Genomic DNA, 17,613 nt, shown 5'->3' on the forward strand with positions numbered 1-17,613 from the left:
GGAACTCTGTCAGCCGACCTTTGAGTCAAAGATCTGAAGGAAGTGAGGCAACAAAGTCTCAGAGAAGAGAGACTCGTCCAGAGAACAGCTCTCGCCAGGTCCCCGCGGGCGACAGAGGCTGGGTGGTCAGGGAATGGCAGTAAGAGGGCAACAGCCGGGAGGAGGCAGGCCAACGGAGGGAAAGTAGAGCAAAATGGGGCCAGAAGAGTACTGGGGCCAAATCCACATCTCTGTAGGCCGCTGTAAGGACTTTGGCTTTCACTCTTGGTGAGCCAGGAACCCATTGGAGAGTTAGAGAAGTGACACGGTATGATTTTGTATTTAACACTGTTTTTGAGTATAGAGAGTAGGAAGCCAGTTAGGAGGCACTGCAGTAATCCAGGTGAGAGAGGATGGCTTAAACTGGGGTTGATGGTGTTAGTCCAGAGAATTTCCTGATGGATTTAAGGTGAGGTGTGATTATAGGAGAAGAATCAGAATGCCTCCGATGTTTTAGGTCTGAGGATCTGGAAGAATAGACTTGCCATTTATTGAAATGGGAAGAATGCCAGAGGAGAAGACGGGAGTGTGTGAGTGGGGGCTGAGAGGAGGGGGCTGGTTTCAGGAAGGAAAAGGGTGCACTGGAAGTATGAGCAGATTTAGACAGGAGGATCCAGGTGTCTGTTAGACCTCCAAGAAGAGATGGCAAGTAGACAGTGGGATCTATACATCTGAGATTTAGGGAGATATAAACGTTGGATATAAATGTGTGTGTAGATAGTATTTAAAGCCTTAGGGCCAAATGAGGAATAGATAAAAATCAGATTGAGTCTAGTGGCTGAGCCCTGGGGTACATCAATATTGAAAGATCAGGAATCCCAAGTAAGTAAAGTAAGTAAAGTTGCTCAGTCGTGTCCGACTCTTTGCGACCCCATGGACTGTAGCCTACCAGGCTCCTCCCTCCATGGGATTCTCCAGGCAAGAGTACTGGAGTGGGTTGCCATTTCCTTCTCCAGGGGATCTTCTCAACCCAGAGATCGAACCCGGGTCTCCTGCATTCCAGGCAGACGCTTTAACCTCTGAGGGTTAATTACACGATACTCTTGGGAGCAGTCCTTGATAAACTAGATTTTTTTTAAAGAAAGAACTAGAGGTTATCATAAGAATTAAAGTATGTTGTAGGAAATATTTGACCCTCCAAAATATCACTTCTCAGGTGGTGCAGTGGTAAAGAATATCACTTCTCAGGTGGTGCAGTGTACACCTGCCAATGAAAATACACAGATTCTATCCCTGGGTTGGGAAGATCCCCTGGAGAAGGAAATGTAACCCACTCCAGCATTCTTGCCTGAGAAATCCCATGGACAGAGGAGCCTGGTGGGTTAAGTACAGTCCATGAGGTTGCAAAGAGTTGCAAACACAACTTAGTGACTAACAGCAGTATCACTTACAAAACATCTGAGTCTAGGTACTTGGTGTGAAGTTGGTGGTGCTCCCAAGATTTTGGTAAATAAAAAACAAGTAGATTCCACACTTCAATATTGAGCCCCCTCTATATGACAGACACAGTGGTTACAAAGATGAATTTTGCATAGCATATTCTGAAATGTCCATTAGGTGGCAGAAAACTTCACTAAATAGACTATAAACTAGCCCTCTCTCTCCCTCCCTCATTCTCTCTCACCAACACCATGGCCTTTGAACACTCTAATTTTAAAGATGAATATGTCTATTTCACACATAACAGTATTTTGAAGAACAGAAACTGCAATTTTCTTCAGAAAGCCAACAGATACCATTTATCACATCCAACTCTTTGCAAACCCACGGACTGCAGCATGCCAGGCTCCCGTGTCCTTCACTATCTCCCAGAGTTTGCTCAGATTCGTGTTCATTGAGTTGATGATGCTATCCAACCATCTCATCCTTTGTTGTCCCCTTCTCCTCCTGCCCTCAATCTTTCCCAGCATGAGTCAGCTCTTCACATCAGGTGGCCAAAGTATTGCAGCTTCAGCTTCACCATCTGTTCTTTCAGGGTTGATTTCCTTTAGCATTGACTGATTTGATCTTCTCGCTGTCCAGGGGACTCTCAAGAGTCTTCTTCAGCACCACAGTTCTAAAGCATCAATTCTATGGCCCTCAGCCTTCTTTATGGTGCAACTCTCACATCCGTACATGATTCCTGGAAAAACCATAGCTGTGACTATACAGACCTTTATCTGCAAAATGATGTCTCTGCTCTTTAATACGCTGTCTAGGTTTGTCATAGCTTTTCTTCCAAGGAACAATCATCTTTTAATTTCATGACTGCAATCACCATCGGCAGTGATTTTGGAGCCGAAGAAAATAAAATCTGTCACTACTTCCACTTTTTCGCCCTCTATTTGCAATGAAGTGATGGGACCAGATGCCATGATATCATTGGTTTGTAATATAACAAGGGTGAGCCAGGTAAATAAGGGATGGACGACTTCGTTTGGTTTGGAAATATCTGAGTTGGGAGATGATTTAGAAAGGAGATAAATTGACTATAATGAGACGGCTGGGCCTTATTCTTAAACTTTTGATGTTTAAGCCTTTCTGCTTGGGGCAAGGCAAGAAGGCCTGAGAAAGCGGAAAGTGGAAAAAAAAAAAAAACCTCTTGAAAAAAACAAACAAGACGTCTTTGCTTGCTGTTGGTTCTTTCTGCAGTACACCACAAGTCTGCTCAACTTAGAAGTCACATCTCTTCCTGCTTTCCTTAGGGAGCTGGTCCCCAATACCTGAGGCCATGTCCCCCTCTTAGAAATTGTGGGTCTCGAGTGTGTCCCAGCCTTGAAATTTTAAAAAAGGGCTCCCAGATAATCCTAATATGAAGACAAGTTTGGGAGCCACAGGGTTTATTTAAGTCGAATGTGTAAACAAAGACATCTGACCTTCCCACAACTCAAATACGTTCCGCCCTGTAAGACGTACACAGGAGAATCTTTCCACGTCAGCAGTCAAGGCTTTCAAGACCAAACATAACGAGTTAGAGCAATGAAAGAAAAAGCAGAGGAATAACATTGGTGAGTTGTTTTCTGAAAATGTTTTAAATTTCTTCTGATCGTATGGAACGCTTTATTTCTCATAGCACTGACAATATTTAGTCTTGCAGCAGTCTTAGGCTCAGCATATTTAAACACCAAGTTACAATGTTTTGTTTGTTTTGCTTTTTGCTGGTCTTTGGCATCAGAAACTAAGTGGTACCCACTCCTACTCCTTAGCAAGACTCTTTTGTGATTATACTGCTGCTCAATCAGTCAGGAAACACCATGTGCCTCCTTGAGACTCCTCAGGGGACCCTGGGCTGAGAGGGTCTCACATCACCTTGGTTTAGACAACAAATTTAACCCTTGACAGTTTTTGGTAACTCTGACAGCGGCATAAATTCAGCATCATACCAATCTGGTGACTGATTCATACATACATAAACATATATATGTATGTGTGTATGCAATACTATTTTCTTGCCCATAAAATCTTTAAAGAATTCAATCTGCTGCTTTTCATTTTGATAGTTGCCTTACTCATATGTATTATGACTACTGACTTATTTGGAATTATTTCTAATATTTTATTGGAAATTATTTCTGGTGTTTTCATTTTTCATGCTTTTCCTTTGTTCTCTTTCTTCCCTCTTTATTGCCTTCTGTGGGATGTTCACTTCCTTTAATTTTTTCCAACCGGCTGTGAGCTATATATTCTAATTCCACTATTTTTCTAGTTGCCTTTAAATTGTCAACATGCACATTAATCCTCTCCTATTTCAAAACAATACTTAAAGAGGTCAGCCCCTCATATTTCTGTCTAATACTTAATACTTCTTTGTTCTTATGCTATGCCATACCAAAATAGAGTTTTGAAGAGTCACTATTAAGACTTGTCACTTTGTTTACTCACTTATTTACATTTGTTTCTCACATCTCTTGCTTCTGTGCTCACTTGCCTTCTAACTGACATATAATCTTATATTATTCATTCAGTGAAGATGCAGGAATGGTTAACTACATTTTTATAGGTCATAAAATGTCATTATTTCATTCTCAATAATTGTTTAGCTGGCATGGATGGACCTAGATTATCATATTAAGTAAAGTAAGTCAAACAGAGAAAGGCAAGTATCATATGATATTACTTATATGAGGAATCTAAAAATAATTATACAAATGAACTTATTTTAAAACAGAAATAAGCTCATAGATATAGAAAGCAAATATATGATTACCAAAGGGGAAAGTGGGGAGGGGGGAGGAGTAAATTAGGAGTTTGAAATTAACAAATACACTTTGTTATATATAAAATAAACACAAAGACCTATTGTATAGCACAGGGAACTATTTTCAATATCTTATAGTAACCTGTAGTGTAAAAGAGTCTGAAATAATATAAATACATAAAACGGAATCACTTTGCTGTACACCTGATCCTAATCAATTATTAAGTTGGTGCAAACGTAATTGTGGTTTCAGACTGTGAATTTTAAATCATTATATCTAGGCTCAAACATATCTTTATTAATAAAAATAGGAACCATTACAATCAACACATTTTTGCCCACAAGAAATAAGTTCGTTTATTCTTGTAGTGTAAAAATACGTGCTTCAGGATTCTACAAACTCATTTTCTGCATCCTGCTGGTTGTGGAAGCGTTTTCCCTTCAAAAAGTTGTCGAGATGCTTAAAGAAGTGGTAGTTAGTTGGCAAACGGTCAGGTGAATATGGCGAATGAAGCAAAACTTTGTAGCCCAATTCGTTCAACTTTTGAAGTGTTGGTTGTATGATGTGCAGTCAGGCATTGCCTTGGAAAAGAATTGGACCCTTCCTATTGACCAATGCAGACTGCAGATGTTGCAGTTTTCAGTGCATCTCATTGATTTGCTGAGCATACTTCTCAGATATAATGGTTTTGCTGAAATTCAGAAAGCTGTAGTGGATCAGTCCAGCAGCAGACTGCCAGTGACCCTGACATTTTTTGGGTGCAAATTTGGCTGTGGAAGTGCTTTGGAGGTTCTTCTTGGTTCAACCACTGAGCTGGTTGTCACCAGTTGTCATATAAAATCCACTTTTCATCACATGTCACAATCTGATCAAGAAATGGTTCATTGTTGTTGCCTAGAATAAGAGAAGATGACACTTCAAAACGATGAATTTTTTGATTTGTGGTCAGCTCATGAGGAACCCACTTATTGAGCTTTTTCACTTTTTCAATTTGCTTCAAATGCTGAACAACCATAAAGTGGCTGACATTGAGTTCTTCAGCAACTTAAGAGAATCAACTTCAATGATGGCTCTCAATTGGTTATTATCAACTTCTAATGGCCGATCACTGCACCCCTCATCTTCAAGGCTCTCGTCTCCTTTGCAAAACTTCTTGAACCACCCCTGCACTGTAATTCATTAGCAGTTCCTGGGCCAATTCTTCCAATGCATTGCTGATGTTGTGAGTTGTCTCTGCTGCTCTAAGACCCATTTTGAACTCGAAAAAGGAAATTGCTCAGATTTGCTTATTGTCTAACTATTTCCATAGTCTAAAATACATATAAAATAAGCAGCAAGTAATAAGTCATTGGCAAAAAAAAAAAAAAAGGCGAGAAATGCACATTCAGTTCAGTTCAGTTCAGTTGCTCAGTCATGTCCTACTCTTTGCAACTCCATGGACTGCAGCACGCCAGGCTTCTCTGTCCATCACCATCTCCCGGAGCTTACTCAAACTCACGTTCATCAAGTCGGTGATGCCATCCAACCATCTCATCCTCTGTTGTCCCCTTTTCCTCCTGCCTTCAATCTTTCCCAGCATCAGGGTCTTTTCAAATGAGTCAGTTCTTCTCATCAGGTGGCCAGAGTATTGGAGTTTCAGCTTGAGCATCAGTCCTTTCAATGAACATTCAGGACTGATTTCCTTTAGGATGGACTGGTTGGATCTCCTTGCAGTCCAAGGGACTCTCAAGAGTCTTCTCCAACACTACAATTCAAAAACATCAATTCTTCGGTGCTCAACTTTCTTTATAGTCCAACTCTCACATCCATCCACGACTACTGGAAAAACCGTAGCTTCGACTACACAGACCTTTGTCGGCAAAATAATGTCTCTGTTCTTTAATAAGCTGTGTAGGTTGGTCATAGCTTTTCTTCCAAGGAGCAAATATCTTTAATTTCATGACTGTGATCACCATTTGCCGTGTTTTTGGAGCCCCCCAAAATAAAATATGTCACTGTTTCCATTGTTTCCCCATCTATTTGCCATAAAATTATTGGACTGGATACATGATGTTAGTTTTCTGAATGTTGAGTTTTAAGCCAACTTTTTCACTCTCCTCTATTACATAGCCACATTTATTTAAGAATGTATTCCAGTATCAAAGGCAAGTGTCAACAATGCAAAACCAAAATTACTTTGCCCCAACCTAATAAAAATAATAATTTTTTAACTAGATATTGAATTCTTTTCTAAAACTGTTTTCAATTTTTTATTCAAGTATAGTTGCTTATAATATTTTGTTGGTTTCTGGTATACAGTAAAATGTACACCAGAAAATAGGTGTGTGTATATTATGTACATAATTTTTCAGATTCTTTTCCCTTCTAGATTATTACAAAATATTGAATATAGTTCCTTGTGCTATACAGTCAGACCTTGTTGTTTATGGATATTGAGTTCTTTGTGGCAATAATCAATTATCTTCTGATCTCAATTGATGCTAATCTGCCCATCTATTATAAAATTTAAGATTTCCATAATTTCTATTATTTATTTATTTTTAAGATTTTATTGATTATTTTTGGCTACACAGCGTCTTCATTTCCGCATGAGAGCTTTCTCTAGTTGCAGTGCTCGGGCCTCTTATTTCAGGTGACTTCCTATTTGTGCAGAGCACAGGCTCAAGAGTGTGGGCTCAGTAGTTGTGGCTCATAGGCTTAGCTGCCCCATGGCATGTGGAGGCTTCCCAGAGCAGGCATCAAATCCATGTCTCCTGCATTGGCAGGCTGGTTCTTAAGCACTGGACCACCAGGGAAGTCCAAGATTTTCCATAATTTCTATCATCAGGTTTGATTTTCTTTTGTCCATCTTAGTATTCTCATGTTACTAATATTTGAAGATTTGTGTCTTCAAAAATTCATAGCCATTACCTCTTCAAACATTACCTGCCCCATTATTTCTATTCACTTCTTTCGGAACTTCCATTAAATGTATACTGAACTTTCTCATCTATTTCTTAGCTCATAGCTTCGCTTTCATCTTAACAGACTATATATATATATATATATATATATATAAATATATGTTTCATGGTAGTGAAGTTGCTCAGTTGTGCCCGACTCTTTGCTTCTCCATCGACTGTAGCCTACCAGGCTCCTCTGTCCATGGAATTTTCCAGGCCAAGAGTACTGGAGTGGGGTACCATTTCTTTCTCCAGGGGATCTTCCCAAACCAGGGATTGAACGCGGGTCTCCCGCATTGTAGGCAGACGCTTTTACTGTTTGAGCTACCAGGAAAGTACATATTTCACAGTAACAGAATATATATGTATATGTATGTGTGTATATATATATATCTTTATGCTGTTTTATGAGAGATTTCCTCCAATTTCTTTACTATTCAACCTAACCTATGGTCCTGTATATTTCATTTCTGGAATTTCGGTTTGGTTATTTTTCAAATCAACCTGCTCCTTTTGGATTTTATAATGCTTTGCTTCCTTTACCTTTTGGAATATATTAAACACATTCATTTCTAAAGATGTTTTAACGTGGACCAGGACTTTTCTAAAAAGTCCTCATTGAATTTGTTCAATACTGCTTCTGTTTTATGTTTTGGTTTTTTGGCCCCGAGTCACGGGCAATCTTAGTTCCCCAACCAGAGATCAAATTCATACCTCTTGCACTGGAAGGTGAAGTCTTGGTCACTGAATCTCCATCACTTTTAAAAATTTTTTAAAGATTTTAAAACTCATCCTTCATTTTTAAAGTTTCCTGTTTATCGTTCCTCATTCTTGGAAGAGGGCTCTCCCAAATTTTTCTGTTTCATTTGCTGAACCCTCCTCGTGATGGTTGGTTTGGTCATATGATTTGTAAGTATTTGCAGTGAGTGCCTGCTTAGGGTGTTTTTTGCAATGGAGGTCCAGTGTTCCCAGTCTGGTTGAACTCTCCCTCCAGCGTTACCTGCATTTGCATCGGAGAGTTCTGTGGACTGCGATGACTTCAGGTCGTTCAGCTTCATTTCAGGTCCAGATGAGGACTATTGGGCCACCAGCCAGTATGTGGTCCTGGCCTGAGGCTCACAGGGCCCATAGTGTTTTTCAATGTGACTATTTCTACCCATGTTGCCTTGAGAGATGTTAAATTATTTTGCCACTTTTATAGACCAGCAGATAGTTTTTCTCCTCCATATTTTATAATAAGATGGTACTCTATTATCTTGGTTTTATGCAGGTTGCTTCATTTCATCCCCTTACACTCATGGGATTTGTGATTTAAGACTCTGTCCTCTCCACACCAGTATTAAAGCCCTAGCCTCAAGGCCTATATCTAATTCTGAAATCCCAGGAACCATCTCAGCTTCAGCTCATCATATGATTTTGAGTTTCCTCTCTTTTCCTGATACCTAACCTGGCTTTCTTTTTTTCTTCCTTTTCTCCTCTTTCCTCCTCCTTCCTTTCTACCTCTCTTAGTCCTTCCCATCCTCTATCCCTGACTCTCTTTATTACTTCCTTAAGGGCAGCCTGATTTAATGTTTCATTTGTTTAATTTTATCCAGCATTTCTGTGTGTTTTGAACAAGAAGGAAAATTCTTCCACATCAGCTCAGCCTCCCATGTTTGCTGATATAATCTTAAAATATATGAAATATTAAGAAAATAGTGTTAGGTGTTTTGCTCTCAAAAAAAAAAAAAAAGAAAGAAAATAGTGTACTTACTATATTAGAGCAGTGTCTGATATATACACACCATAAAGTGATAAGTGCTTCACAACAGCTAGACTTTATTAAATGCTTTCCATTTGCTAAGAACTGTACCAACTCCTACGTGTGTCTTTCTTCATTTACTCCTTAATTTTACAAGGCCAGTAATATATTTACACACATTTTCAAGTTATATTATTCTTTATAGATGAAGAAACTGAGATATCAGAATATTAAGTAATAACATTTTGAACCTAGGAACTCTGGCTCCAAGCTTGTTAGTTGTATTAAGTTTTAACTTAAATACAATAAAATTCATACTAAGTCTAGATTTTGATTCATTTTAACAAATATATGCAGTCGAGTAACCATCACTACAATCATGCTATCTATGAGAACAGTCCCCTCACCCGCATCAGTTCCCTTGGCCCCTTTGTAGTCAATCTTCTCAGTCCTAGCAAACACTGATCTGTGTTCTACTACTAAAATTTCAAATAAACAGAATCATACAGTATCTGGCATCTTTTACTTTGCATGATGCTCTTGAGATTGCTTCCGAGTATTGCAAATATTTGTTGTCCAATAACATTTAATCACTGAGCAGTATTGCATTGCATAGACATACCACATTTTGTTCATCTTTTTACCAGTTGACGGACATATGGATTATTTTCAGTTTGGGGCTCTTATAAATGAAGTTGCTAAGAATGTTCACGTATACATCTTTAGACTGACATATGTTTTTGTTTCTCTTGGGTAAATATCTAGCCATGGAATTACAAAATTATATGGGTAAGTATATGTTTTTAAGAAACTGCCAAATTGTTTTCTGGCAAACCCATTCCAGTATTCTTGCCTGGAGAATCCCCTGGACAGAGGAGCCTGGCGGGCTACAGTCCATGGGGTCACAGAGTTGGACACCCCTGAGACACATATAGGCTTCCCTGTGGCTCAGATGGTAAAGTGTCTGTCTACAATGCGGGAGACCTGGGTTTGATCCCTGGGTCGGGAAGTTCCCTGGAGAAGGAAAAGGCAACCCACTCCAGTACTCTTGCCTAGTCTGTTTCCCAAAGTGGCCATGCCATTTGTAGCCCTACTAGCAAGCGCTATATGACGGTTCTAGATGCTTCATTTATTCCTCATCTCTTGGCATTGTTAGTCTTTAATTTTTGCCTTCCAGTGACTGTGTTATGATATGACATATGGTTTCCACTTGTATTTCTCTAATGACTAAAGACATTGAGCACCTCTCCTAAATTTATTTGCCATCTATAAATCTTCAGTAAAGTATCTACTGAAATTCTTTGCCCCTATTTAAATCAAGTTGTTTATATTTTATAATTTGCAGTGGTTTTTAAAAAATATGTTCTGAAAATAAGCCCCTTATCAGATATATACTTGGCAAACATTTTCAGCTGTTTTGTGTAAAGACTGTGATCTTCACTACTACTTGTATTGTTCCTCAATATTTATTGAAATGACTGAGGAATTTCCACAGGGTGATGGACACTTCCTACTAGCAGCTGTGGATTTTGCAATTAATAAGGCATAAAGGAACCCTGCTGACATATTTGTTTGAAGACCTAAAGTTCACAGTTTCACTGCTAATTAAACCTTTTCCATTTTGGTACAGAGCTAGACAGTCCTGTATTAGATTTGAAGAATTGATGAGATCATGGTTGTGATTACTTGTGAACCCTTTGTCTTCACAATCCATCAAGAATAACTAAATAATCAGCAAAGACTTCCCTGGTGGTTAAGACTCTGCCTTTGCACTGCAGAGGGTGAGGGTTTGATCCCTGGTTGGGGAACTAAGATACCTCACACTGCACAAAATGGCCAAAAAGGGAAAAGAAAATGACTAGACATGTCTCTGCTGTATAACACTCTCCTGGACAACTTGTTCTAAAGTATCCTGATTTTCACTTACTAGTTGTTTCCTTATGGAAAAAGACAATTTCCAGCAGTTAGAACTAGAGAAGAGTGGACCTTCCAAAAGGACAACTCCCAGAAGAATTATCCATTTTGCTGATGGAGACATCATGGAAGAATATAGCACAGAGGAGGAGGAAGAGGAAGAAAAAGAACAGAGAACAAATTCAACACTTGATCCTGTAAGTTTAGATTATCATTATTAGTGAACATGGGGGCGGAGTGAATGAGAGATAAAACCAACAAGTTTTGTCAAAAATAGTTTTAAGCTAACTCCTTGTTTTCTTTGGGTTGCTTTCTGGAGCCATGTACAATCAGCTTATAATTTTGATCATCTTAGTTTTCTCATCTATGAGAGATAAAATGGAACCTATTACAAAGCATTTTGAAGCCTCTACACTGAAGATTCTGCAGTCATCACTTCTGTTATTAATTACACTAACCTGGTTTCTCTTTCTTGTTCTTTTTTAGTCTAAACTTGCCTGGGGGCCCTACCTATGGTTTTGCGCAGGGCGAATAGCAAGAACCTCATTTTCTAGTAAGTACTGCTAAGGTGGGTTGTTGTTGTTGTTGTTTTTCTGTCATAAATACAGGCTTATAGACCCTCAGATGAGACTTGAAGTGGTTTAATCCACTCTACAGTATTCGGAAGATCTGTTTACTTCCAGATCTACACTGGAACATTCCTGAAGGCATAGAACCTCACATCTTCAGGGAGACCTTGCTTTTTCCCAACTCTTGTTAGTAAACTGCTGTTAAATCGCTTCAGTAGTGTCCGACTCTGTGGGACCCCATAGATGGCAGCCCCCCAGGCTTCCCCATCTGTGGGATTCTCCAGGCAAGAATACTGGAGTGGGTTGCTATTTCCTCCTTCAGTGCATGAAAGTAAAAAGTGAAAGTGAAGTTGCTCAGTCGTGTCTTAGCAACCCCATGGACTGCAGCTCACCAGGCTCCTCCGTCCATGGGATTTTCCAGGCAAGAGTACTGGAGTGGGGTGCCATTGCCTTTCCCTATCTTCCTTTAAATCTTCTTTTAGAGTTTTCTCCCTTGATCCTAGTTGTCTCTTTTAAAGGCCAGACAAAACCGATCTAGATTCCTCTTTCATAAGACAGAGTTTCAAACATTTGAAGACAATAGTCAGTCCTCACTGAGTGGACTCTTCACATAAGTAAACTTCCAAGTTCTTTCTTGATTTTAACTATTGTTATCTGACACAGTTCCCAGTTCCCTTGTCATAATCATTCTATTATAAGTAAGACTTTTATTGACCTCTCTCAAGGAGATAATGAATGGCCTAAGTGGCTATTTATAAGAGAAAATGAAAGTGAAGTTGCTTAGTTGTGTCCGACTCTGCAACCCCATGGACTGTACCCTGCCAAGCTCCTCCATCCATGGGATTCTCCAGGCAAGAATAATGGAGTGGGTTGCCATTTCCTTCTCCAGGGGATCTTCCCAACCCAGGGATTAAACCCAGGTCTCCTGCACTGCAGACAGATTCTTTACCCTCTGAGCCACCGGGGCTCCTGTATTTATTCATTTATAAGAGATGAATAGTAAATCTTGTTTTGTTTGACTTTCACCAGTTAAAAGAGAAACACAATTGGCAACATCTAATTACTTCCTCTAACTCATATATACTTATGCATATGATGGGCTTCCCTGGTGGCTCAGTGGGTAAAGAATCTGCCTGCAATGTGAGGCAGGTTCGATCCCTGGGTCAGGAAGATCCCCTGGAGGAAGAAATGGCAACCCACTCCAGTGTTCTCACCTGAAATATCCCATGGACAGAGGAGCTTGGCAGGGTACAGTCCACAGGGTTGCAAAGAGTTGGACACAACTGAGCAGCTAACCAAACATGTGTATATGGTGGAGGGAAAACAACTTTAAAAATCTGAGAAAATAGAAAGCATAGCTCTTAGGAATTGATTTCCATTCATTCATTAAATAAACATTTACTAAATACTCATATGCTCAGCACTGTGCAGGACCCTGGGACTCAAAGACAAATGACAAATGACAAATGACAGTCTTTGCTTTCAAGGACCTTGATATTCAATGATTAATACTGGCCAGTAAACATGCTTATAATGATACTTTGTTGTTACAATTTCCAGGGTAGGAGGTATATAGGGACTATAGACTGGAGTACTCAGGAATGGTGACCTCTGGAGGAGACACCTTAAGAGAGTTCTGAAAGCACGTCTGGCCAATGCCAGCTTGGGGACCACGAAAGTGACCATGGGGAGTCTTTAAATTACATTAAGGGTGATTTAGTCAGATGGGATGAGCCCTAAGTACTTTTAGATCAAGGTAGAGGGTTAGTGATTTGGAAATTTCTTCAGAGATCCAGGTGAATACTGACCTTGTGTGAGCCTGCTAAGCTGCTTTAGTCAGCGTCTGACTCGTTGCAACCCTGTGGACCATAGCCCACCAGGCTCCTTCGTTCATGGGATTCTCCAGGCAAGAATACTGGAGTGGGCTGTTGAACCCAGGGACCGAACCTGCTTCTCTTACATCCCCTGCATTGGCAGAAGGGTTCTTCACCACCAGTGCCACCCGGAAAACCCCCATTACTGACCTTACCTTGACCAAAACACACTGGCAGAGGCAATGCTAGTTCCAGAGACGCCTATGCTTTAGTCGGGGCAAGACTGTTTGAAAAGGTAAAATGTTTTTGAGGGATGGAAACCTGAAAGATCAGATCAGGTTAAAAAATCACAACTTAGCACAGCAATGTGGAAGTGTGAAGGAGAATGGGGACTACAGTGATTTCCACGTTGGGTTTTGTTTTCAGATGACAGGGATAGGACACACGGGAAATCTATTCACCTCTGGGTTGCAAATAGAACTGTAATCTTAAAGAGCTTCTGCCTGGGGGTTCCAGACTATAGTGGAGGTGTAAATAGGCTAACAGTCAGTATCCTGATCTCTACACAGAGACTTTGGTGAGAACTGGAACCCAGATGACACTGGTAACTAATTTCTTCAATTTAAAATTCTAGTAGGTCATAAACAGGAAAACGTCCTGAGATGCCAATATTTTAGAAACTTCTCTTTTGCACATGTACTGGGCACTGTGGCAAACAAAGAGATTAAAAAGCTAGGGTATTTTTGAAAGGATAAAGCACGTTTAAAAAAAAGAGAGAGTGTCATTTTGATGTCTGTATGAGCAGTATCTTTAGAAGTGGAACAAACCATGGGAATCACCAAGTCCTCTAATGGGAGGAGGCGCATCAGAAGTCCTACATGTTTTGATATGGCTCATTTCTAAAGTCTTTATTGAATTTGTTACCTTATTGCTTCTGTTCTATGTTTTGGGGTTTTGGCCACAACACCTGTGGGATCTTAGCTCCCCCACCAGGAATCAAACCTGCACCCCCTGAATCGGAAAGAGAAGTCTTAATCACTGGACTGCCAAGGAAGTCCTCTAGTCCTGTACTTTTAAGGGAGAACATCTCTAGGAAAGACCTTCTGGAAACCACTCATTATTCATGCTAACCCTTTTTTCCTGACTCTAACAATCCCTGAGGCTGCAAGCCACCTTGTTACGGAAGTGAAGGCAGATAAAGAAAGCTTTACTTAAATTGCTGCTTAGGGAGGAGGGGTTCTATTTATTTATTTATTTTTTTGATGCATGGAAGAATTTCTGACATGGGTCTTGGTAATACTGGATTTAATTTTTGGTGTAATTTGCAATGTACTCACAGCTGATGATCAGATGACACACGTATAAGTGGGCACCATCTATTCTGATTGCTCAGGACCTGTACTTGTTATTAAGTATTTTGAAGATCTCTTGATATATTCACCTGAAAAAGATAGTTTAGATGCCATCCTGTGTGAAGACACAAGATTTAACAAGTTCCCTTTGAGTCCTAAAATTTGTGAGAGTCTGCAGCAATCAAAATATCTTGTCAGCCTTGAAGGTAAGTGTGATAATAGACAATCTGTGGGCAAGTTGAAACTCTTGGCATGTCCACAGACTCTAAGCTTTCATTCTTACTTCAGCTTACCAAAGTGCTTCTTCTTTCTTTAGCCTGCGAATTCCTTGGTGAAAGATTTGCAGTCTTCTTTGGTCTTCATCAGCCCAAGTACCAGTATATGTTAAATGAGTACTGTAGAACACAAAGCAAGGTATGCGACATCCTGGTGGGGACAGCAGGAGCCCGGAGATGGGAATATTGGGCCCATAGAGAGGAGCATTTCCCACTTGGTATTTCACATACTGCAGTTTCACTGAGCTCCCATGATCAGACTGACTTATCTTTCTAAGGTGCCTCACCCCATGAAGTTTATTCATATTTGCCTTTGGTGTGAAGTTAGAACATCACAAGATAGGTTGTAGAAGGTGGTGTGAAACCTGAGGTTGCTTAAAGGAGAAGCTTGTTAGAAGGGTGTCCCTATAAGATATAGAGGTCAGAGGTATTGGGTTTACAAGTAAACATTTCCTTATTTCTCTTTATATTAGCAAAGTGACAAGGGAAGTGAAGAGAATGGATCAGAGGCCCAACCAGCCAATGTTCCTGATGAGAAATGTCACCTGGAGGCCAGGGGCCGTGACTACGGAACAAGACTAGGAGATGTGGCGGAGGGCATTTCTCAGTGGAGCGCCTCATCCAGGAAGGGCCCGATGGCAGATTCCAGCTCCTGATGGGCAGCGAGGCTATGGTTCCCCTGGATTTCTGTTCCCTGGTCGTTGATTACCATGGCAACAGCACCACAGGTGGTGCTTCTGAGCCAGATCTGATCTTAATTTCTTTGTGATTTATTCTCCACTAGTCTGAATTGCAAGCCATCATGAGAACACTTGTGGTTTCTTTCTCAATATACATTTTTCTTTATAAGCCCTGAAACCCAATGCCACCCCAGGGGTGCAAGTCCTGTCCCTCAGTTGTGGGCTGTTAGTATCGATATTTGAGTAGTAGCGTAAGTGCCTTATGGAAGAGGGCATGGCAACCACTCCAGTATCCTTGCCTGGAAAATCCCATGGACAGAGGAGACTGGTGGACTACAGTCCATAGGATTGCAAAGAGTTGGCCCTGACTGAAGTGACTAAGGACAGCATAGCACAACATATAAATGCCTTAGGGAACTTGGGCATGGGAGTTTTAGGCTAAAACTCTTTGTCAGGTGGCTAGGGTGTAGAAGAGAACCCTCTGTTCCTAAAAAGAAACTTTGGGCATCATAAAGTCCAAATAAAACTTTCTTTTGGGGTTTGACATAAGAGATGTCCTTCCCTACAGCTGTGCCGGTTTACTTGAGGCTTGCTTTCCCCAATAAGCAAACATTGCTAATAACTGTTACAACATAGCAATCTTTGAGAGTTGGGTGCATCTTTCCCCAAAGACATTGAAAATAAATGACAATCTAAGTTCTACAGAAAGTATTTGGAAAAAGTGAATGACTCTCTTGTTAACTTGTCAACAAATTTTCCGAAACTGTAAAGATCAGACATGGAAATCATAACTGCATAACACTGATTGTGCTGGCCAAAAGTAGCTATGGTATACAAAACTACAAGTTTTGCAGTAATAAGACCCGGGTTCAAGTTTCAATTCTGCTTCTTACTAGTTGTATAATTTTAGATGTCTTAACTTCTGAGCCTCTGCTTCTTTCTCTGTAAAATAGGGGTTTTATTTGTTTCTCAAGGGTTATTGTTAAACAAACTGAAATAATAAATATGAAAACTCTTTTAAAAACTGTGAATATTAGTTTTGAGTGCTTAATTAATGACTCTTATAGGCTTCCCAGGTGGTTTAGTGGTAAGGAATCTGCTTACCAATGCAAGAGACGCAGGAAATGTGGGTTCAATCCCTGGGCTGGAAAGATCCCCTGGAGGATGAAATGGTAACCTACTCCAGTATTCTTGCCTGAAAAGTCCCATGGAAAGAGGAGCCTGGCAGACTACAGTCCATGAAGTTGCCAAGAGTCAGACAGGACTAATGCGACTGAGCCCATAGACTATTATATTGAAAGTCCCCAAAGAACAATGCCTTCTGGAATTCATGTCCTCATATAGCCTCACCTACATTGACTATGGCCTTGGCTATGTTACTTGCTTGGGCAAAGAGAGAGTTGCAAATATGACGCAACTGGATGCTTGATAAGCACTTGCACCTGAACACTTGTCCTCTTAGAAAGCTTCATGTTGTAAAGAAGGTTGGGCTAGATTTCTGAATGATATGAGGCCACAGCAACCTCCTACTCCCATCACTCTGAGTGGGTGACAGGCCATACTTGAACTTGCTGCCTGATTAGCCCTGGTCTTCTCTGGCAACTAGGGCTCCCTGGTAACTTAGTTGGAGGATACCCTAGCCAGCCTGCCTGCTCCCCACCCCCAAGGCTGTCAGGTAAGCCTGAGCTCTGTTCCCCACGGGGTAGGTTAGGGTTTGCTATTAGGCATATGACTTGTCTCCCAAGAGTCCATGTCCCAGCCTCTCCATACCATTTTCCTGTTCCCATTTCCTGGAATGTCTATGGGTAGTATACACTGTTTCAGGAGCCTTTGGGAAACTGGGGCCCTTCAGGCCTCTGATGCCACTGCCTGGCCTAATCACCTGGATATATATCTCTTTGAAGGGGGCCCACTTGAAATGCATCTGAGATGGGCTGCAAAGGTAACAACAATAATTTCCTAATTTGGTCTTGCTGCCATTGGGGCCCCAGGTCTCTCTAGGAACTTGGGCTCTCTATTATCTTTCATTCTTGGAAGCCCTTCTCCCATCAGGCAAGGTTTCAGAGTTCCTGGAATGGACGGCTTCAGGTTAATGGGGACCTCTATTCA

The 17,613-nt window shown here is 40.6% G+C and overlaps 1 protein-coding gene across 3 annotated transcripts; it reads left to right on the plus strand.

Annotated features, from left to right (window-relative positions):
- The first annotated feature begins 73 nt into the window (after nt 1-73).
- Nucleotides 74-16,535, plus strand: FAM177B (family with sequence similarity 177 member B). Of its 3 annotated transcripts, XM_060396335.1 has the most exons (6): nt 2,955-3,026; nt 9,666-9,689; nt 10,831-11,011; nt 11,301-11,367; nt 14,866-14,963; nt 15,298-16,535. In XM_060396335.1, the coding sequence occupies exons 3-6, from the start codon at nt 10,841-10,843 to the stop codon at nt 15,478-15,480; spliced, it is 519 nt and encodes a 172-aa protein (XP_060252318.1). In that variant the 5' UTR covers nt 2,955-3,026; nt 9,666-9,689; nt 10,831-10,840; the 3' UTR covers nt 15,481-16,535. The 3 variants fall into 3 exon arrangements, with proteins under 3 accessions (XP_042113040.1, XP_060252318.1, XP_004013665.2); XM_042257106.2 differs by lacking the exons at nt 2,955-3,026; nt 9,666-9,689 and adding an exon at nt 74-307; XM_004013616.5 differs by lacking the exon at nt 9,666-9,689.
- The last annotated feature ends 1,078 nt before the right edge of the window (nt 16,536-17,613 follow it).

Source organism: Ovis aries, chromosome 12 (assembly GCF_016772045.2).
Source record: "Ovis aries strain OAR_USU_Benz2616 breed Rambouillet chromosome 12, ARS-UI_Ramb_v3.0, whole genome shotgun sequence".
NCBI classification, from domain to species: domain Eukaryota; kingdom Metazoa; phylum Chordata; class Mammalia; order Artiodactyla; family Bovidae; genus Ovis; species Ovis aries.